This window comes from Bubalus kerabau, chromosome 4 (genome assembly GCF_029407905.1).
Source record: "Bubalus kerabau isolate K-KA32 ecotype Philippines breed swamp buffalo chromosome 4, PCC_UOA_SB_1v2, whole genome shotgun sequence".
Classification (NCBI taxonomy): Eukaryota; Metazoa; Chordata; class Mammalia; order Artiodactyla; family Bovidae; genus Bubalus; species Bubalus kerabau.
The window spans coordinates 104,731,883-104,756,029 of record NC_073627.1 but is presented as its reverse complement, the minus strand read 5'-3'; the positions used below and the strand labels follow the sequence as shown (position 1 = coordinate 104,756,029).

The 24,147-nt window shown below is 37.5% G+C and overlaps 2 protein-coding genes across 4 annotated transcripts in view; one reads left to right on the top strand and one right to left on the bottom strand.

Moving 5' to 3' along the window:
• CD274 (CD274 molecule) overlaps window positions 1–24,147 on the top strand; it is a 114,391-nt gene that overhangs the window by 18,615 nt on the left and 71,629 nt on the right. The window lies entirely within an intron of this gene.
• The window catches only part of PLGRKT (plasminogen receptor with a C-terminal lysine), a 50,051-nt gene continuing 40,524 nt past the window's right edge, over window positions 14,621–24,147 (bottom strand). For both annotated transcript variants that reach the window (XM_055578154.1, XM_055578155.1), the window contains exons 4-6: window positions 19,998–20,128; window positions 19,309–19,418; window positions 14,621–14,914 (exon numbers count right to left, since the gene is read on the bottom strand). In XM_055578154.1, the coding sequence (XP_055434129.1) occupies window positions 14,793–14,914; window positions 19,309–19,418; window positions 19,998–20,128 (363 nt within the window). In that variant the 3' untranslated portion in view covers window positions 14,621–14,792. The remainder of the gene's footprint in view (window positions 14,915–19,308; window positions 19,419–19,997; window positions 20,129–24,147) is intronic.

The window sequence follows — 24,147 nt, the reverse complement described above, 5'->3', positions numbered from 1 at the left end:
TGGAAAATCCCATGGACAGAGGAACCTAGCAGGCTGCAGTCCACGGGGTCGCTAAGAGTTGGACACGACTGAGCGACTTCACTTTCACGCATTGGAGAAGGAAATGGCAACCCACTCCAGTGTTCTTGCCTGGAGAATCCCAGGGACGGGAGCTTGGTGGGCTGCCATCTATGGGGTCGCACAGAGTCGGACACGACTGAAGCGACTTAGCAGCAGCAGCACATTTTTACAGACTATTCAGCAATTGTGTAAGAGTTGCCCCAGGACCCTCCTTATCCCCATCCCCACACCCTGTAATCTAGAAATTTTCTTGAATAGAATGAGTGATCCTTCAGATTAGCTAATGGCTCATGCCTCCCAATCCCAATGAGGATGCTTACCCCATCCTAAAGTTTCACCAGCATTGTAACACATAGGATCACTTGGGGAACTTAAACAACTCCCAATGCTTATGTTGCCTGCCCAAGCAATTAAATCAGTATAGCCTTGTATGTGAATGATTTTGCCAGTTATTTCCATTGAATTTGTTACATATGAAATCCTGAATAAGTTGATAGAATTAAAATTCCTAACAACAGCAGTGGTCATCATAAATAGATTATGCAATACTTTAGATGTGTTATATGAGGCTATGCTAATTAACAAGGTGAATAACAAATGTGTGTGTATGTTAAAGAAAATATATTTTGTAACTAGTACTTCTAAGGTTCTAGCCAATGGTTTTTATATACATTAATTACTCTACTTCAATAACAATGGAATGCATGAAAGTTTAGTATGAAATGTTTAGTCATGAATATAGAAGCTGAAGAATGATACTTTATTCCTTCCTTAACACTTTATTATGCAGGGACATCAAATGTCACTTATAATTTGCATATATTTGAAGACATTAAAATGTTGGCCAACATACCAACCTTGAAACATCTCAAATAATCCTTATTAATTGTTCTCGAATAATTCTCAAGCATTTATTAGCATGTGAGAGATGACATTTTAAGGCTTTCAAAAAACATAATTCAGTTATAATTCAAAAAATATTATTTTCATAGCAGCATTTGAACAGAATTGTAGGTTGTAAATTGCCCATCTTATAAATGAAGTTTAATTACACTTTTTATATTAACATTGATTGATAGGTGAGATTGGCTATATAGGTAATTCTTTGAGTAAGGGATACTCAAAAACAGTTGACAAAGAAAATCATTCTGAGCTAAGCTGATCAGTGGAAAAGAAAATTGATTAAGATTCTAGGGATAGTTATATGCTTTTATATGATTATGAACTCCCTTCATCTGTGATTCCGTTGTTTCTAAGAAGTGATTTATTAATTTTTGATGAAGGTGCTCTTTGTGCTGTTTGGTGTGTGCAGAATATCTGCTCATTTCATCACAATGAATGGAGAGACCTTCTTCTCACTTGCTTCCAGGGTTGCAGTCTACTGGTTTCAATAACCAACTACTTTAAATGCCCAATACTATGTCTCTAAAAGGCACAGTTTTCTCTGAACACCCCATTTTCCTGCATTTAGGGTTTTTTTTTTTTTTTTGTCCGCAGAGCCAGATACTTCATATTCTGGATTTTTGAAGATAGCCGTGATTTCAGTTATGGTCTTTTCTGTAAATATCCTTTGTTTAGTGCACAGCTAAATGTCATTTGAACTTATACCTTTTTTGTGAAGTTTCATTGAAATGTGTCAATCAGATATGGTCCCTTATCACACCATTGACTCTAGTTTAAATTCTCAAATATATTCACTGTTTCCATAGAATAGTCATTTCTGAGAAATAAGGTGTATAGTCAACTGCTTAACAGGGAAGGCTTTGCAGTCAGTTTCTCCCATGTAAAGTAGAACTCATCAAGTTATAGGGTAGAGTGAAAATAGCAATAGACATGGAATATGCCTATTTTGGAGAATGTCAGTAAACATATCACAACAGTATTAGGAAATATTGAGTGCTTATCATCTGCCAAACACTGTCTGCATTATCTCATTTTCATCCCTCTCCATAGTCGTCTGACCTGCATAAAGTATTTATATCATCAAACTATAAATAAGGCATAGAGGAACTCAGATTCAGTCATATGTTTGAGTCTTATGAGCTGTGAGCGCGGTGAGGGTTCAAACTGAGACTGTCAGGAGAGCTTGGGCTCTTAACACTTGACTGTCATTTGTAGTTTCTTGAAAATTTTAGAAATGTGATTTCATTTTTCTGACACAATAAGGATATTCCATGAGTATTTAGTCCATTTTACAGGTAAAATTTGAGCTTCCCAGGTGGCTCAGTGGTAAAGAACCTGCCTACCAATGCAGGAGAGACGAGTTCAGTCCCTGGGTCTGAAAGATCCCCTGGAGGAGGAAATGGCAACCTTTCCAGTATTCTTGCCTGGAAAACCCCATAGACAGAGGAATCTTGTGGGTCCCAGAGTACCCAAAGAGTCAGAAACAATTGAGCACGTGGACATGCGCGCACGCGCACACACGCACACATACAGGTGAAATTCAGAGTTGCTTTGCAGAGATCATAGTAACAGTCTATGGTAGGACTCAAGCAAAACTTCAGATAACAAGTTCAGTGCCTTTCCTACCACCCCAAAGTGTCAACTCCCCTTAGTGCCTACTAGGCAATCCACACAGCAGCCTGTTGATTTGATTTGGAAATTTAAAAATAGTTTGGATCTTTATAATTAACATACAGACCTACATAATACACACCTTCGAAGCTGAAGGATGATTTTTTCTTTTAATTGGAGAATAATTGCTTTACAATGCTGTGTTAGTTTCTGCTATACAACAGTGTGAATCAGCTGTAAGTATCCCTAAATCGCCTCCCTCTTAAGCCTCGCTCCCATCCCTTATCCATTCCACCGCTCTTGGTCATCGCAGAGCACCAGCCTGAGCTCCCTATGTTATATAGCAGCTTGCCACTCCTTGTCTGTTTTGCACATGGTAGTATATATATGTCAACACTACTCTCTCAATTCATCTCATCCTCTCTTTCCCCCACTGTATTCACAAGTCCATTCTCTACATCTGCCTCTCTATTCCTTGAAGGATGTTTTCTAACCCTTTACTTCTTTCATTTCTTTAAAGCAAATCACAGAGTTTAAAATCAGGTCAGTTCAGTCACTCAGTCATGTCCGACTCTTTGAGACCCCATGGACTGCAGCATGCCAGGCTTCCCTGTCCATTACCAACTCCGGGAGCTTGCTCAAACTCATGTCCATTGAGTCAGTGATGCCATCCAACCATCTCATCCTCTGTACCCTTCTCCTCCTGCCTTCAATCTTTCCTAGCATCAGGGTCTTTTCAAATGAGTCAGTTCTTCACATCAAAGTGAAGTCAAAGTATTGGAGTTTCAGCTTCAGCATCAGTCCTTCCAATAAATATTTAGGACTGATTTCCTTTAGGATTGAATGGTTGGATCTCCTTGCAGTCCAACAGACTCTCAAGAGTATTCTTCAACACCACAGTTCAAAAACATCAGTTCTTTGGCACTCAGCTTTCTTTATAGTCCAACTCTCACATCCATACATGACTACTAGAAAAACCATAGGTTTGACTAGACAGACCTTGGTCAGCAAAGTAATGTCTCTGGTTTTTAATATGCTGACTAGATTGGTCATAGATTTTCTTCCAAGGAGAAAGCATCTTTTAATTTCAAAGCATCTTTTAATTTCACCATCTGCAGTGATTTTGGAGACCAAGAAAATAAAGTCTATCACTGTTGCCATTGTTTCCCCATCTATCTGCCATGAAGTGATGGGACCGGATGCCATGATCTTAGTTTTTTGAATGTTGAGTTTTAAGACAGCTTTTTCACTCTCCTCTTTCACTTTCATCAGGAGGCTCTTCAGTTCCTCTTCACTTTCTACTAGGGTGGTATCATCTGCATATCTGAGGTTATTGATATTTCTCCCAGCAATCTTGATTCCAGCTTGTGTTTCTTTCAGCCTGGCATTTCACATGATGTACTCTGCATATAAGTTAAATAAGCAGGGTGACAATATACAGCCTTAACGTACTCCTTTCCCAATTTGGAACCAGTCCTTTGTTCCATGTCCGGTTCTAACTATTGCTTCTTGACCTGCATACAGATTTCTCAGGAAGCAAGTAAGGTGGTCTGGTATTTCCATCTCTTGAAGAATTTTCCATAGTTTGTTGTGATCAACACAGTCAAAGGCTTTGGCATAGTTGATAAAGCAGAAGTGGATGTTTTTCTGAAACTCTTGCTTTTTTTATGATTCAACAGATGTTGGCAATTTGATCTCTGGTTCTTCTGCCTTTTCTGAATCCAGCTTGAACTTTTGAAAGTTCTTGGTTCATATACTGTTGAAGCCTCACTTGTCTTGAGCATTACTTTGCTAGCATTGAGATGAATACAGTTGTGCAGTAGTTTGAACATTCTTTGGCATTGCCTTTCTTTGGGATTGGACTGGAAACTGACCTTTTCCAATCCTGTAGGCACTGCTGAGTTTTTCAAGTTTGCTGGCATACTGAGTGCAGCACTTTCACAGTATCATCTTTGAAATAGCTCAAGTGGAATTCCATCACCTTCACTAGCTTTGTAGTGATGCTTCCTAAGGTCCACTTGATTTCGCATTCCAGGGTGTCTGACTCTAGATGAGTGATCACACCATCATCATAAAGATCTGGGTCTTAAAGATCTTTTTTTGTACAGTTCTTCTGTGTATTCTTGCCACCTCTTCTTAATATTTTCTGCTTCTGTTAGGTCCATACCATTTCTGTCCTTTATTGTGCCCATTGTTGCATGAAATGTTCCCTTGGTGTCTCTGCTTTTCTTGAAGAGATCTCTAGTCTTTTCCATTCTATTATTTTCCTCTTATTTCTTTGCACTGATCACTGAGAAAGGCTTTCTTATCTCTCCTTGCTTTTCTTTGGAACTCTGCATTCAAATGGGTACATCTTTCCTTTTCTCCTTTGCCATTAGCTTCTCTTCTTTTCTCAGCTATTTGTAAAGCCTCCTCAGACAACCATTTTGCCTTTTTGCATTTCTTTTTCTCAGGGATGGTCTTGATCACTGCCTCCTGTACAATGTCACAAACCTCCAACTATAGTTCTTCAGACACTCTGTCTATCAGATATAATCCCTTGAGTCTATTTGTCACTTCCACTGTATAATCATAAGGGATTTGATTTAGGTCATACCTGAATGGTCTAGTGGTTTTCCCTACTTTTTTTCAATTTAAGTATTTTTGCAATTTGATTGAATTTTGCAATCAGGAGTTCATGATACCAGTTATAAAATTCTGCCCTGGTTAAGAACCACATTGAGGGATCTGGACTCTTCCTGTTTACCCTTTGAAAATTTGGAACTTTAGAAATGACTTATTAAAAAGAACAGATCATAAAGAAAAACATTTACAATATTATTTTTAAATCATAGCAGGAATAGTATTTTAATTTAGTATATAGCAAAATACCGAACATTGGCACATTGCACATAGGAGAAATGAACATTGCCAAAACCATTAAAAGTGCAACCTTTTTACCCAAAATACTTTTGAGGTTATTATCTTTCATATGACTCTGAGGTAAGTGAATAAATGGGGATCTGAAGCACCAGTGAAATAGTTTTAAAATTATTTGTTTTGGAAATGTTGACTATTTGAGTTTAACAGACAAGCTTTCTCCCTGAAATATATTTTTAAAATCCAGTTTGTTTTTTATTTTCATTATTTGCTTTCAGTTACCTTTAATATGGCTACTTAAATACCAGTGAAATAGGAAGTCTTAGACTTTGAAGAAGAGATAATAGTGGAAATTAACATAAGCTGAATATTTTTAAAATTAGCATTTTATGTTGATACCAGCAGTAGCAATCTTTTATTAATCATCTGTTAATTTTTTGTACCTGGGAAGCTAAAAGAGCAATGGCTTTTCATCACTTTGTGGAAGAAGATGCATTTTAAACAAAGAAGGGAGTCAAAATAATTAAAGTATAAATTCAAGGCAGTGGTTCTCAACTAGGGGTGATCTGGAGACACCTTTGGTTGTCCACCTGGGATAGAGGGTGTTACTGTTGACACCTGTGTGTAGCCCGCAGGAATACTGGTAAACACACTGTAATGCACAGGACAGCATGCCCTGCCCCCCACCCCACCCCAGTTGATTATCTGGCCCAGATGCGCTGCAGTTGAGAAACCTGGATTGAAACAACAGAATAGTTTCGTTTACACTATTAGAATTATACACTGATATACACTATTAGAATTAGTCAAATAATTAGAAATGCTGAAACATTTAATAAATAAACTTATTGGACTAATGGTCTGGCATATTGAGTATAATAGCATATTTTCGTGAGTTATAAAATATTTTGCTATATAGATTTGAGTTCTCAATTAATTGGCAGAGTACTAGACATTCTAAAATTTCAAGGGCCCACACACTTCCTGAGAGTATCTACATCCCATACAGAATCTGGTGGATAGCTCAGGACTTGGTCTTCTGGTGAGGAGGCGGTTCTTTGGCTGCTTTGGCCTTGAAATCCAGTTTCGTGCCCTCTGGCATTGCTGGAACAGCTCATTGGAGTACTTTTCTCCAGTTAGCCTGAATATTCTTTGGTGAAGATCTCTGTATCCAACTTCTAAATAAAAGGATCTGGCTTGTAAAAATCAATACCATTAACATGCAATTTGAAAGTAATTTTGTTTCTAAAATTTTCTTAAAAAAATTCGTCACCTAAAATTATGTGAAATATGTTAAAATTCCATTCCATTATTTCACTCTTCCTCTTCCTTTCTCTTTCTAAATAATTCCACGCTAAAGTCTTTAGGAAAGGCAGAACAAAGGAGGTACCCATCCTGGCAGGGGTGGGGAAGGCTGTGGTGGCTCAGAGATGGGTTTTGGCACCTGAGAGGGTGAGGAGGGCATCCACACTGGGGCAGAGAGAATGAGAAGGTGGTCCAGGGAGACATGTGTGAGCGTGAGCTGGTAAAGGAGGGCTTCTGCCCAGTGGGTCAGGCAGGTGTGTCAGCACCTGTAAGGAATGAGGAGAACATCTGTCTATGTGATGGGTGGCAGTGTAAACAGTTGCAACTCAGAGTACAGAAGGCAGTCTGTGTAGGAGTGCTTCCTGCCAAGGGTGCTGACACTGAAACAGGCTTAGAAATGTGAAAATAAAATAATGCCTTAGAAATCCTGATGGAAAATTATTAATAACCTGAAATTTTGTACACAGCCGAACTTATCAATTAAGTGTCAGATGAGAATAAAGTTATTTTTAGGTATAAAAGGTATCAACATTTTTCTTCCATTCACTTTTTCTCAGAAAGCTATGAGTTTCGGCAAATGAGGGAGTACAACATAGGATATAGAAAATGAAAGACCCACTACAGGGATAAGAAAAAGAGATCCTCCACCATGGTGGTGGAGAACTCAGGATGAGAGTGGAGCACCAGATGTAGAGGGAAAACAGTCACGGTGAGAGCCAGTTAGAAGTCTCCACATTTCTTCAGGGTGTTGATTGAATAACTGATGTGAATGAATGTCTTGGGACTAGATTTAGAAACCAACAAAAGATTCAGATTAAAGAAGTGATAGATACAGAAAATACTAAGCACACAAAACAGCAACAAGATTAATTCCAGAGAAAACAGGAAGCTGAGCAAGAAGGGAATGGTAATCATACTTTATAACATGGCATAGCTGTGAAGTGTTTTCATCATCCTTACAATGTGAACACTGACTACAGATGTAACTAAAAATGATTACAGAGCAATACTTGAAGGATGCAGGAATTTGAAGGATTCAGGTGTGTGGAGGTGGTGGGATAGGAGAACTAAGAGAGCAAATTCTTCATGATTTAAATAGTGTGTCAAGAAATAGTACCAAAAAGTATTTTGAAACATTAAGAAGTAACTACATTGGGATATTAAAGATATAAAGTTACACAAAGTAACATAGTAACTAAAATATGAGTGCTTTCAAAAGCACTGCTTAACATTTCTGTTTGGATTTGACTTCTGAATGGATCTGACTTCCAGCTTCTAGCATCTGAATCTCTTGTCTGAGGGTTTTCTCTGGCCTCTAGATCACACTTATCCTGAATATCATACATGCTGGAGAAATAACACATCAGGAAGTGCCCTCCATGAGTGAACTCAAGAGTTGGTTATAAATACCGCAACTCTTTCACTCCTTGTGTGGGATAACTCAGGCCTAGGGGAGTGTGTTCTAAACCTTTTCTCAGTGCTCCCCAGTTGAATTAAACTTCATTTGCCCACAGAGGTAACTTCCTGTATCTGACTTCATTTACTGCCTTACTTTTCTTCCCCAATTCCCCAAAAGCATTTCTACAATCATCTGCCAAATAAATGACTCAGTCAGGTCATTATTGCAAAATTTGCCTCAGGGGGATCCTACACTGAGACAGCTAAAACAGATAAAAGTGGATATCTCTGAGGAAAAGGAAATGGGAAGTGGAACAGAATGTCTTTTAACTAGGACTCATGAGCCTGTTTAAATTTTTCCTTTTCCTAAAATTCTCCTATTCTAGTAGGAAATTGATGTCTCTGTTGCAATTGCTGAAAAGTACTTATGAAAGTCATAAGCTGAACAGAACCTCTTTTGCCTGCCTAGTTAGACTGTCAACCTGTTTCAGAGGTGATGAGCCTCCAGTTTAGACAAGGAAAACGACTGGAAGTTCAGTCCAGCACCCTGTGTTTTCCCATGGCTATTGAATTTGGAGAAGTAACTATCTGTAGGCACAGACTGTATTCAAATTCCTGGTGTCTTTTTATTATTGTTATTCTTAAACAGGTAGCATTTTCAAAGATTTAATTCCTTGAAGATGAAAAGTATTCCAGAGACCAGTTTTTCTGTTATTTTAGGAATATATAAAATTGTCAAGTATCTCAGAATCCATATTGGGTTCCTCGCGCTCTCCTTGACCTTCTCTCTCTCTCTTTCAATATCACTTTGGTGGATCGAGTTGGTTCTACCTTCTATTCAAGTCAGATCTTCATCAGCAGTACTTTAAGGGTGTGGAGATAGTGTGAAGAGAAAGACAAATTGTCACCTATATTCCTCAAAGCCCAACCATATTACCCTTGACATCCTGATAGCTTTTCAGTCTTCTGTTGTCGCATTTCGATGTCAACCATTTTCTATAGTCCTTGATTTTCATATACATTCAACACCTATTTCCTTACAGTTTTTTGAAACCTTCAATAAGCTAATTCTCTGATTGCTAGTCTTCCATGGAACGTGACTTCATTTGGACACATCCTTAACTCTGTTCTCCTAACACCAAATGAAATGGCAAAACCACCTCCGATTAAGGATCTGCCTGCATCCCATCATTCAGTGACACTTGTGAACTAAAATTGTGAACCAAAAAGGTCATCCAGACCTCAGACTCAGCAGTGTTACTGAATCTTTATCAGTGGGGTGTAGATTTCCATTTGCTTTTATCTGTGATCACGATGAATTTGTGTTGCCCCAGCCATACTTCTTACTGTCATCCAAGTAGCCAGAGGAGCAAGTTAGCCTAGCAAAATAAACTGGGCTTTGAGGGGATCCCATGGGTGACTTTAGTCCCTGGGAAATTCAGTTCCCCCATCTAGGCCAGTAACTGAACTGTGGCAGCCATTCTTGAGCTCTTTGCTGTGAGAGGGCTTTGGATTAGCTCTCTCCCTTCCTGAAACTATACTTGGTCCTCTTCTTATTTTCTAGTCTTTTTTTTTTTGTTTCCCCTTCTCTCCCCCTGGTTAATGTGTGCTTCCTGGTGCACCTGTAGCCCAAGTACTTTGCCAGCCTTCATAATTCAAGACTGATGCAGAGTTTCCAGTAGACAAATCAGCAGGGATGCTAAATAGTTAGCCTTGAATATTAGAAACTACTTTCTGCAAACTGATAGTTGGTAGTATGCAAGTATTCCTGAAATCGCCTGTAAGCATCCACAAGGCCAAAGCTAAGGAACATTTCCAACCCTCATGCCAAGCAGACATACTCCAAGGCCAAGAAGAACCACACTGCCTGAGTAACAGGCTTTATTTAAAAATATTTTCTCAAAAAACTTATATAAAAATATATTCTCTGTAAGAGATTATTCTTTTCCCAGAACAGTGGAGCAAAATAGTTCTGGCAAGGGTCTAGAATATCCCATTTGAATGTATAAATATTAAAATTGTTGAAATCTATAAAAACATTTTCAACTTCAGATTGCTCATATTCCCATTATGATATTCTAGATTATTTTTGCAACCTGAGTCTTCCTCCCCATCTCTTCTAACTCATATCCTTCTATAGGGCATCTTCTAAGGCTCTGAGACTGAGTATATGTGGTGTTTTTATAAAAAAAAAAATTTTTTTTTTTACCTTGTCATTGTTTTCCTAGAGTCAGGCAGCATGTTGTATTGGGGGAAAAAAATCCTCCCAGGTATACCAAATGTTCAGAACAAACTACCATTACTAGATGTGAAACTTTAGGTAAATCACTAAGGGCCTCCATTTACTCAACTGTAAAAATGGAGGCTTAGACAAGATCATTTCTAAAGGTCTTCCCTCCTTCCTTAAGATCTTGATGATCATTTCAGTATTTGTCATTAAAACTCTTTTCTGTAGATTTGGGGCACCGCTATGCAAAGTGCAGTTAAGTATTGGGTGGAACTCCATGTAAACTTTATTTATTTGTAATTTTAGTCCGTGTAACTTTACTCCCCAGTTTTTTCATTTAAATATGAATTTTAAACATTCAAAATACTCAGGTACTGTGATGTCATAAGATCCATATTTACTATTATAGAGTGATTTCCAAGAAGGGTCATTCTCCTGCAGAGAATTTCTGCACCTGTATTTATTTCCTTTAAATCATGACTTAACCACCACATCCACTAAGAGAGTCTCTGCTTTGGTTAAAACAGTAGTATTTGGGGAGAGATGGACAGTCATATGGACTGAAGACATTCACACCCCCCTCCCCAGCTTTTTTCTTAATCACTGACAAAGACATTGGATGAAGCTGCCATTATTTTAAGCTCTAAATCTTTCCTCCTACTCAGATCATAGTTTGTTATCCTTCTCCTTATATACTTTCTTAGAATAATTTCCTCGATCTTCTTGTAATATCACAAAAATCTGTGGTTGTAATTTAGCTGAACAAAAACTATATGTAGTTCAGAATTTGGAGATGTCAGATGTCTAGTTAGTAATTGAGGCTTAGTATTTCTTTTTTTTTTTTTTTTTTTTGGCTGCACCACATGCTATATGGGATCTTAGTTCCCTGACCAGGTATCAAACCTATCCCCCCTGAATTGGGAGTGCAGAGTCTTAACCACTGGACCAATAGGGAAGTCCTGAGCATATATTAATGCAATTATTCATTAAGATAAATGACTAAGAAACAGCTCAGGAGAATCCGGGCATAAATGTTTGTCTTTTCAACTAAAGAATACTGTAAATAATAAATTAGGAGGAAAGCTTTGGATCATGATTAATACTTAAAGAAAATTAGGATATATTTTAGTACAGTTGTGTTGCAAAGCCATTAGTTAATAGCTATGCTTTGATTTTTACCTCCCCACACACCATACTTGGCTCTGGGGATGGACTCAGGATAATAAAAAGGAATAATAACAAGGCTGGGGAGCCATTTGGAGGTTTTAGAGGGAGGAGAAGGTGATTTCTCCTCATTTGAGCCACATGGCTTATCTGGGATCCCTGGAGAACACAGGAAGGAACTAAGGAAAAAGTATGAGTATGTGAGTGTGTATAGCAGAAGCTGTATCGAGTAACAGTTATTAGTGAACTCAGGGTCAATGCTAATGTAAGATACCAAGACAGATGGATGACCTTGTGGTTCAGAAGGAGCTCAGGACCTGGATATGTTGCACATCACAAATCCCATGTAAATTATTTAGCCAGTCAACCCTTACAGGGGACTGAACCCACTCTTGGGGAGCCCTGGTTAGATCATGTCAGGAATATTTGGACAGCATGATTGAATTTCAGTGGAAACAAAGACTTCAGTTCAGTTAGTCATGTCCAACTCTGCGACCCCATAGACTACAGTATGCCAGGCTTCCCTGTCCATCACCAACTCCCTGAGCTTACTCAAACTGATGTCCATTGAGTCGGTGATGCCATCCAACCATCTCATCCTCTGTCATCCCCTTCCCCTCTCACCTTCAATCTTTCCCAGCATTAGGGTCTTTTCCAGTAAGTCAATTCTTTGCATCAAGTGGCCGGAGTATTGGAGCTTCAGCATCAGTCCTTCCAATGAATATTCAGGACTGATTTCCTTTAGGATGGACTGGTTGGATGTCCTTGCTGTCCAAGGGACTCTCAAGAGTCTTCTCCAACACCACAGTTCAAAAGCATCAATTCTTTGGTGCTCAGGTTTCTTTATGGTCCAACTCTCATGTTCATACATGACTGCTGGAAAAACCATAGCTTTGACTAGATAGGATCTTTGTCGGCTGACAAAGGAAAGAAAGACTTAATGATTCCCAATTCTGACATGGTCTACAAGCCAGTGCTAAATCTTAGATATCCACTAGACTACGAGTATGCCTCCCAATTAGTTCCTTCTTATGTTCTCCAGGGGCCACAGATAATCCACGTGGATTAAATGAAGAGAAATCACCTTCTCCTCCCTCTAAAACCTCCAACTAGCTCCATAGGCCTGTTATTATTCCTTTTCATTTTCCTGAGTCCATCCCCAGAGCCACATCTTAGACAGATCAGAGCCCCGGCGAGTGCTTAGGTGACCATTGCAGTTCCTCCCTGATTGGGCTCTGGGATCCTCCCTCAGCAACTGACTGATCCCAGTAAAACCCCAGTGCAGATTCTTTCATGCCCATCACCCTGAAGGTAGAGTGCAAACTATGGAGTGTTACACCCAAGGTCCTTGAGGAGTTGAACTGTGCCTCCAGGCTCCTTTCATGACAAGTACCCCATGTGAGGAACTTCTTGCCCCAGGTAAACTGAACAAGCAGCAGCAGATCCCTGGACTTGGCATGCATGGACCTGCCTTTTATCAGTCTTCTGCACAGAATGCCCCTCCCCTTTACCTCCTTGTCTTCATGGAGAAAATCAACATATCCTTGAAGACCTCCCCCTAGTTCTCTACAACTATTATTGTTTCAAACTATATCTTGCGATGCTTGAGAGTAGCAGCCATTGTATTCATAATTGTTTTCTCCCTTCAGATTTCATTTTCTGGTATTCTCCCTGGCCTTCTTTTATTCTCTGGCCATGCCAAGTCTCAGAGCATTCCTCTGGCTCTTCCTTTTGCCTAGAGATCCCTTCCCTGTCCCCATTCATGTTCTTCACAGGACTGCCTCATTCAAGTCTTAGCTCAAGTGTCATCTCTGCAGAAAGGCAGTCCCTACTGTCCAAGATCAAAATAGCCTTCTCCAACATTCTTCTTATCATTCTTTTATCATCCTATTTGCATGTGTCACTGTTAGAAATGAACTTATCTTCATGTTTATTGATTCTCTCCCCAGATCTCCACTCTTCACTAGAACTTACTTCTCTGCCTAGGATATAGCAACCTTGTCTCTACATTCACTCATGTAGCGCTAGTGCCTACAACAGTGCCTGACACACAGTAGGTCTTAATAAATATTTTGAAATTAGCACATGTAGGGTTTACACCTGTAAAAATGGCATAAATAGAATCATTTTATGAGTATAGATTTCCTGGTGAGTGGAAATAAAAAAGTAGGCATCCTAATTAACCTTGCCTTCTTCCTGCCTCTCTAGTGACTATACCCTGAGTCATTATTTGAATGTTTTTACCTTTTGTCTTTCACAACTCTCTTTGCATGTCAAGAATGCATTAAGGCAGAAGTTTTTCAAGATCTTTTAGAGTGTAGACATGGGAGCCAAACCATCTAAGGTTATGTCTCAGTTCTGTCTGTGTATAATCCTGAGTAAGTAATTCAGGTTTTTTTTTTTTTTCCAGTAAACAACTTAGTTTTTATTTGCCCAAGGCCAGCTGTTCAGGCACTGAGGCCCCAAGACTTCCAGAAGGGATGGGGGTGGGGGGAGTCACCCTGCCTCCCAGGTGCTGCCTGCCCCATCCTGCTTCCTGCAGGAGATGGGAGAGTAGATAAAGTGTGCCCTTGCACCATCAAGTATCTCAATTGTGTGTGTGTGTCAGTCGCTCAGTTGTGTCCAACTCTTGCGACCCCATGGACTGTAGCCCACCAGGCTCCTCTGTCCAAGGGATTCTCCAGGCAAGAGTACTGGAGAGGGTTGCCATTTCCTTCTCCAGGGTAATTCAGTTTTTTTATGCCTTAGTTTTCACATCTATGAAATGATGCTTGCCTCCAGAGGTTGTTGGGATGATTACAAGAATTTATGCAAAACAGAGAGTGTATGGCCATAGCAAGTGCAATATACATGTTAATCGTTAATATTAGTATTTTTCTATCATGTGGAGACAGGACACAATTTAAAAATCCAAATAAAAGTATCTGTGGGAGATTAATGTGATGGTGAAAGTGTGTGTGACAGAGAAATGAGAGCAGCAGAACTTTTGCTTTCAGAAATTCAGAACAATATATTTTATAACATTACATTTAGATGTTTGTGATACATACACATATATAGGAAATCTGAAAGTTATTTAGAGTACTTCCATGATTTTGTGTTGAATGGTATAAATTTTATTTTAAAATAGTTTAACAAAATTCATCTTGATTATTATTTTAAAACAAAATCCATTATATCAAAATCACAAGCATGTAAAAAGTTATAAAGGTCATGATTCAAGTCAACAATTCTGTGTTTTGAGATCTGGTGGGTAAACGTGATTTCATTTGTCTATAAAAAATTTACTCTGTTCCCTTCTTGTTTTTTCAAGGCTTTCAAAAGTGATCATTCCTTTTGGCAGCTGCAGCTTACTCTTTTCTGTTTCCAGTATGTTCTCGGCTTCACCTTAAATAAAGTACAGAAATGTACAAAGTGACAAAGGGGTAATCAGCATTTTGTGAGAAGACCTACTTGCTATATTCCGGTGACATGCTGTAACACTGTATGGAGGCATGCCTCCAGGTCTCACTGTTAAATATCTTACCTACTGTCCCCGGGAGAACTGACCTCCCAAAGGAAATACAATAATGAATACATAAGATACATAAGATACATCAGATTCCAGAGACTTTATTTGACAGAGGACAGCATTTTTAAATATAGAAGAGAAACAATACCAAGTAATATTGTTTGTTCCTTGAAGGAAAGTCAGGATGATAAGTTTGAGTTGTGTCAGGAGGGGATTAGGGTGGAGAAATCACGTATAGTTCTTATTGCCACTTCTTATAAGTGACATGAGAAAAAACAAAGTTTATTAAAATCTCTAATTTTTCAAGAAAGTTAATCTTTGACTTGAAACTACTTATAAATATCCCAAATAAATGCACACATACACATATATATACATTTTTATAAACAAGTCCTTTTAAATAATAGCTCGTAATTTCTTGGGCCCAGTGACTTTTGCCAACTTTTATTCTTTAAGACTAATTAGCAATATTTGAAAAATTATATATTGTTGATATTCCATATACTTTTCTTGAGAATAAAGGCAATTGTTTTCTTTAAGTATTCCTCTTTTAACACACAATTAATTTATATTCCAAACCCAACAGGGCAGGCTACAATTTGTAAATTATCACAGCATTCCAACTATCTGCAAACAAGTTTTTTCCCCCCTCAGTCTAAAATAGTAAATAAAAATAATAATAAAATTGTATGTAATTCTGCAGGCTATTGATGACAGACTAGATGTTTCCATGTAAGAGTACCTTCCACATGACAGATTCTTAGTATGTGTTAACAGAATGGCTGATAATAAATTCAATTAAACAGGAAGTGTATATCTTACAGTGATCACTAGTTAACAGGGCTATACGTTATAGTCTATATATTCTTTTTAATGGCAAATTTCTTAGTGGGTTCTAAATTTTTTTTTAAAACAAGAAATTTCCATTTCCACAACATATCTTGGAAGTTAAACTTTTATACTCTATAGATTCTAATGGGCCTGTAATAAAAGTATTTCCAAAATGCATAAGCAAAATGTTCCTAGAAAATAAATTTGCCCTTCATTAGTAATATCTTCAAGTGAATGCTCTATAACAGAGTTGAGATTTCTTAATACTACATATTAATTTGTATGAGGCACTGAGAATTCTAATGTATATATAAACAATGAGACACAGTTGAGCTCAGACTAAAGAATTCTTAAGCAGATGACTAACATGAAACTGAACAGGTTACTGAAATGAATTTTAACATAAGTAAATCAATTTGTACAGTTAGTTTTCAGCTTAAAATAGAATTGTACTCCAAAAGTTAATTTGTAGATCAGTGTTTTAGAACTCAGAATACATTTTCCACAGTGATATATGCTGTAAATTTCTAGGCAACCCACAAGACACTGCTTAGCCCACTATATAGCTGAACTGTGATACCAATAACGTCTGATCCCAGAAGACATTTTAACCTAGTATCTTTGTGAAAAATATACTTCTGTTTTCAAACTGGGATTTTAAAAAATTTATTTTTAATTGGAGGATAACTGCTTTACAATATTGTTTTGGGTTCTGCCATAGAGCAACATGAATCAGCCATAAGGGTACATGTCCTCTCCCTCTTGAACCTCCCCCCTCAAGCCTCCACCTCATCCCACCCCTCTAGGTTGACACAGAGTACCACATTTAGCTCCCTGTGTTATACAACAACTTCTCATTAGCTATCTCATTTACATATGGTAATGTATACGTTTCAGTGCTGCTCTCTCAGTACATCCCACTCTCTCCTTCCCCTGCTATGTCCAGAGTCTTTTCCCTATGTCTGTATCTCTATTCCTGCCCTGCAAATAGGTTCATTGGTATCATTTTTCTAGATTCCATATATATGCATTAATATATGACACTTGTTTTTCTTTCTGACCAACTTCAGTCTGTATAGCGGGCTCTAGGTTCATTCACCTCACTCAAATGTGTTCCTTTTTATGGCTGAGGAGTATTGCACTGTATATATGTACCACAACTTCTTTATCCATTAATCTGTTGATGTATATTTAGGTTGCTTCCATGTCCAGCTATTGTAAATAATGCTGCAATGAACATTGGGGTCCATGTGTCTTTTTCAGTTATGGTTTTCTCAGGGTTATATGCCCAGTGGTGGGATTGCTGGGTCGTATGGTAGTTTTATTCCTAGTTTTGTTTTTTTTTTTCTTAAGGAATCTACATACTGTTCTCCATACTGGTTGTATCAATTTACATTCCCACCAACAGAGCAAGAGGGTCCCCTTTTCTCCACACCCTTTCCAGCATTTATTGTTTGTATATTTTTTGATGATGGCCATTCTGACTGGTGTGAGGTGATACTTCATTATAGTTTTGATTTGCATTTCTCTAATAATGAGCATTGTTGAGCATCTTTTCATGAGTTTGTTGGCTATCTGTATGTCTTCTTTGGATAAATGTCTATTTAGTTCTTCCTACCAGTTTTTGATTGGGTTGTTTGTCTTTATGGTATTGAGCTGCATGAGCTGCTTATATATTTTGGAGATTAATCCTTTATCAGTTGTTTCTTTTGCAGTTATTGTCTGTGTCAAATGGGAATTTTAAAGAACATATAATCCCTCTATCTCCCCAAGTCTGTGAATGAAATGTTTTACTCCCTACTTCCAATACCTACAGAGGAATCTGCACCTTCTCCTTTCCCAAACAATATCAGTCCCTACAGAGCCTCAGGGATAGTCATGAGCCTACAGCTCAGGAGAGAACAGGATGTCAAAAATGAAGACTTGGGAAACACTGTTTCCAGTATGCTCTGGGCTGAAGGCTTCAGGAGTAGGAAAATAGTTATCCTCATGAGCGGTATGTGGTGGTGGGAATCAAAGACACGGATATCCTGAACTGATGGGAAACCCTGTCTTTCTGGGTCAGGAACGGCATCTGTGTCAGCCATGCTATTTTCTAGGGCAGTGAAAGCCAGAGTTCAGTGTGAAAGCAGCATGGTACTGGTGAATATTTAACAACACGCTTCCCAAAACAAGAAAAAATGTATATAAGCTTATTATGTACATAGCTTATTATAAATTTTGCTTATATGAAATATGTGTAGCACATAATTTGTAAATAATAACACAATACTCTTTATCATGAATTCCATATAGGAAATTGATCCTTAAAGAATGTTTTTATTGATTTTTGCTGAACTCTTTTACCCATAGCTCACCTATAACAGTTGAGATAGTATAATTCAACATGAATGATGTTTGCTATTTTTATTTATGTTAATAAGTAGGACAAAAGTGAAACAAGGACAAATGTTGAAACTTACTCGTTTGAGAATGCTGTGAACTTTGTTGAATCAGATAATAGTTTTAAGTATTAGAACACTTCCTAAATTTTTTAATGTTATTCACAATATGATGGCTTTGCAGTACACTTTTAAGACTAATACACATTATTAACATTTTCTTCATCATTTTTTTTTTTAAGTCTAGACCATGGGTTGGCAAACTTTCTTAAAAGGCCAGATAGGAAACATTTTAGGCTTGTGGGCATGTTCATATCTGTTTCAGTAAGTCGTCTCTGACATGGAAATGGAAAAGTAGAAATGAATGGGCACATCTGTGTTCCAATAAAACTTTATTTTCAAAAATAGGTGGCCAGCCTATAGACCACAGTTTATCAACCCCTGATCTAGACAATCAGCAAAACAGTAAGTCAAGCCTTAATTTGGGATTTGCAGATTTCCATGGTGTAAATACTCCCACCATGACCAACTTTAAGCTGACATGCCAGTGGGATGGCGTGGAAGTCAGAGTTGCATCTGTATTTTATTGTGTCTATATATTGTATCTGCATTTCCACCATACAGATACACTAGATATACATAACTTGAAGAGATATATATAACTTAAGAGTATAGATAATAGTAAAATTAGAGACTGATAAGCTCTGAGTATGTATTAATGTTTCTTATATAATTCAAACTATTTATTTTCTGTAATTTATTGAATTGTAAGTTTATGTACTTTAATTTTTTTTTAATTTGAGTATAGTTGATTGAAAATGTTGTGTTAGTTTATATCATTTAATTTTTAATAATGACTGTATTTAACAAACAGCTTACAAAATTCCTAAACATTTGACAGTTGGCTCTTGTGAGCTATTTGAGGTGACTTCAGCATATCGTTATGTAAGAGGGGGCAGAAATATTGGTCAATGGTAGCTCAGGGAGAGTTGGGAGGACTGGATCCTTGAACCGAAAAATGAATCAGAAATTGAGATTCTGGTTTATCAAAGACTTACCTTTCATTCTGTGTATAAGGGTTCCATAACCCATGTCATACTGGTAGGCAAGGACAAAGCCTAGTGGAACCATAGGAAAGATGAGGACGGGTTTCTTCCCTTTAATTGCTCTGATTCAAGAACAAAAAATAATTAATATAAAAGAAAAACCTGTAAATACATATCTCTGTACTCAATGAAAAAAAAAAAGTTACCTGCTTTTTGGAAGAATATCCTACATTTCAGAAGGTACTTAATTCTCTATGGAGATAGGATTTCCTTATTCATAATTCCTCAGCAGATTCTATAGTTCTCTGGTAGGGTGTATGGGCCTATGATTGTTCATCTTTATTTGATGTTGAGGCTCAGATTACTCATTTAAAAAATATGTAAGTATTGATATTTATCCCTTAGGGATTGTGGAAATGAATTTGTAGAGACCTTCTAGCTTGGCATAAAGTCAATCCTCTCCCTTACTTATATTGTAAAATGGAGAAAGGTACAGGAGAAATCTAAGAAACTAAAGGCAGAATTAACTATTACTATCCTTGTTCTACCGAGTTACCCCCAAGCACTAAGCTATAAGAGTTACTTTGTTGACATATATGTGTACTATTTAGGTCAAAGTCCTATTTGGTCAACTTAATAATATGATCATGGCAAAGACAAAAAGAAATGGAAGAAAATTTTAAAATAAATAGCAAACATACCCAGCTGTTAAAGAGATGGCTGTAATGCCAAAAAAAGTTCCAAAATATTTGAGGAATTCCCGAGACCAAGCAATCTGCATAGCCATTTGTCTTTCTCTCATTTCATTCTGCATTATTAGCTGCCTTTCCAGCTGAACAAAATAAAAGACAAAAGTATGGTTACACATATTTGAATCTGAGCACGGAGTTAGTAATCTGCTTTTCCAGTGCATTTTCTTTCTTAAAATTTATATTATTTATATATTATATAATTTATAATTATAAATAATTTTATAATAACATATTCCATTTTTGTGTTTATCAAAGAGGGAAGAAAAAAAACGGTTTGGCATTATTTATATCAATTCAGTTCAGTCGCTCAGCTGTGTCCAACTCTTTGCAACCCCACAGACTGCAGCATGCCAGTTTTCCCTGTTCATCACCAACTCCCTGAGCTTGCTGAAACTCACGTCCATCGAGTCGGTTATGCCATCCAAACATCTCATCCTCTGTCATCCCCTTCTCCTCCTGCCTTCAATCTTGCCCAGCATCAGAGTCTTTTCAAATGAGTCAGTTCTTCGCATCAGGTGGCCAAAGTATTGCAGTTTCAGCTTCAGCATCAGTCCTTCCAATGAATATTCAGGACTGGTTTCCTTTAGGATGGACTGGTTGGATCTCCTTGCAGTCCAAGGGACTCTCAAAGAGTCTTCTCCAACACCACAGTTCAAAAGCATCAATTCTTTGGCATTCAGCTTTCTTTATAGTCCAACTCTCACTGGAAAAACCATAGCTTTGACTAGACGGACTTTGTTGGCAAAGTAATGTCTCTGCTTGTTAATATACTGTCTAGGTTGGTCATAGCTTTTCTTCAAAGGAGCAAGCATCTTTTAATTTCATGACTGCAGTCACCATCTGCATTTTGGAGCCCAAGAAAATAAAATCTCTCACTGTTTTCATTGTTTTGCCATCTATTTGCCATGAAGTGATGGGGCCAGATGCCATGATCTTGGTTTTCTGAACATTGAGTTTTAAGCCAACTTTTTCACTCTCCTCTTTCACTTTCATCAAGAGGCTCTTTAGTTATTTGCTTTCTGCCATGTGTGGTGTCATCTGCATATCTGAGGTTAATGATATTTCTCCCGGCAATCCTGATTCCAGCTTGTGCTTCATCCAGCCCAGCATGTTGCATCATGTACTCTGCATATAAGTTAAATAAGCAGGGTGACAAGATACAGCCTTGACGTACTCCTTTCCCAATGTGGAACCAATCTGTTGCTCTGTATCTTGTTCTAACTGTTGCTTCTTGACCTGCATACAGATTTCTATGGAGGCAGGTAAGGTGGTCTGGTATTCAGATAACCACAATTACTTATATATCCCTTATCATAAATAATTACTTTTAAGCTTTATATTCCATACATTTTCTATTTTCTTACTAAAACACACCATGAAAATTTTCCTTGCAGTGTCAGGAAGTGAGGAAGATAACTGCTTTTTTCTCTTTAAATTTTTCCAATTTCTCCTCAAGCATTCCTATCCCTAATACTCATATCACCCTCCTTGAGTATTAGATCTTATTTGCCCTAAGGAAGTGCAGTATATACCACAGAAAATTTTTTGTTAAAAGGGTGGGTTGAGCTGATCTGTTTTACTTTAAAATAATGCTCAAATGTTAGCTCATCAGTTTTTCAAAGTATTTTGGGAGCTCAGCTTGGATGGCTGTTAATCTGGAGATTCTCTCATTAAGAAAAAAAATGGCTAAAATCATAATCCAGTTAACATTGGAAGGTTAATCTGGTGTATAAAAATTGTTAATGGGAAGAATTCATGGTACAATCATTTCCAATTCTAACTGAAATTTTGAAGTGAAGTGAAGTGAAGTCACTCAGTCATGTCCGACTCTTTGCGACCCCATGGACTGTAGCCCACCAGGCTCCTCAGTCCATGAGATTTTCCAGGCGTGAATACTGGAGTGGGTTGCCATTTCCTTCTCCAGGGAATTGAAATTTTAGACAAGCATTTAAATGTCCAGGTTCGATGCACGATACTGGATGCTTGGGGCTGGTGCACTGGGACGACCCAGAGGGATGGAATGGGGAGGGAGGAGGGAGGAGGGTTCAGGATGGGGAACATATGTATACCTGTGGTGGATTCATTTTGATATTTGGCAAAACTAATACAATTATGTAAAGTTTAAAAATAAAATAAAATTAAAAAAAATAAATTAGAAATTGATTCTTTAAGCTTGATTTAAAAATTAAAACAAAGGCAGATTGTAGGAAGAATTCATTATGTAGTTATCCATTTCTTGGAAAAGATACTTCTGATATTTGTGTACACATGCAATTTAAAAATAAAATATTTCACTATTATGAGAAAATAATGGTTAATTCCTGAAATTGAAAAAAATATTATTTTTGCATGTTTTCCTGTCCTAATTTGTATGGATCTAAGAGCTCTGCAGAAAAGTGAGCCTGACCCAGTCATGACTAATAAATCTTAGACTTGCTGCTGTTTAATCCCTCTAGTGAGCAGTCATTTCTTTGCAAAGACAATGCTAAATAAAAACCTAAACTGAATAGCTACAGATAGGGAGAGAAAGGTCAAACTGAGAAACAAACATAAGTGTAATTAGAGTTTTATGTTACAAGATTTTTTTATGCTATAAGCGTTTTCACACAGGCTTTTTGTAAACAAATTTTTTTTAGTTATTTCTTTAAAAATTTTTTTATAGTTGATTTACAATGTTGTATTAGTTTCAGATGTACAGCAAAGTGATTCAAAGTGATTCAGTTATATATATGTATATATACACATACATTCTTTATCAGATTCTTTTCCCATTTAGATTATTACAGACTATTAAGTTTCCTGTACTATAGAATAGGTCCTTGTTGATTATCTGTTTTATATATAGTCGTGTATATAGGGTAATCTCAAACTCCTAATTTATCCCTCCTCCCTACTTTCCCCTGTGGTAACCATAAGTTTATTTTCTTAGTCTGTGGGTCTGTTTCTGTTTTGTAAATGAATTTGTCTCTTTTTTTTTTTTTAGATCCCACATATAATTGACATGATGATATTTATTTTCTCTGTGTGACTTACTTCTCTATGTCCATCCATGTTGCTGTGAATGACATTATTTCATTCTTTAGTGTGGCTAAGTAATATTCCATTATATATAGCACCACATCTTTATCCATTCTTCTCTCACTGGACATTTAGGTTGCTTCCATGTCTTGGCTATTGTATTAATAAATAGTGCTTCAATGTATGGAGAAGGCAATGGCAACCCACTCCAGTACTCTTGCCTGGAAAATCTCATGGATGGAGGAGCCTGGTGGGCTACAGTCCATGGGGTCGCTAAGAGTCGGACATGACTGAGCGACTTCACTTTCACTTTTCACTTTCATGCATTGGAGAAGGAAATGGCAACCCACTCCAGTGTTCTTGCCTGGAGAATCCCAGGGATGGGGGAGCCTGGTGGGCTGCCATCTATGGGATCGCACAGAGTCAGACACGACGGAAGCGACTTAGTAGCAGCAGCAGCAGCAGCTGCTTTAATGTACATTAGGATGAATGTATCTTTTTGAATTATGGTTTTCTCTGGATACTTATATGCCCATGAGTGGGATTCCTGGCTCATATGATAGTTCTATTTTTAGTTTTTTAAGGAACCTCCATACTATTCTCATAGTGGCTATACCAATTTACAGTCCTACCACCAATGTAGAGGGGTTCTCTTTTCTCTACACCCTCCCCAGCATTTATTTCTTGTAGACTTTTTGATGATGGTCATTCTGACTGCTGTGAGGTGATATACCTCCTTGTTGTTTTGATTTGCATTTCTCTGATTAGCTTCATTGAGCATCTCTTCATGTGCTTTTTGTCCATCTCTATGTTTTCTTTCGAGAAACGTCTATTTAGCTCTTCTACCCATTTTTTGATTAGGTTGTTTGCTTTTTGATATTAAGATGCATAAGCTATTTATAAATTTTAGAGATTAATCCCTGTCAGTTACATCGTTTGCAAATATTTTCTCCCATTCAATGGGTTGTCTTTTCATTTTGTTTATGGTTTCCTTTGCTGTGCAAAACTTTTTAGGTTTACTTAGGTTCCATTTGTTTATTTTTGTTTCTAATATTCATTGCTGTAGGAGGTGGATCAAGTC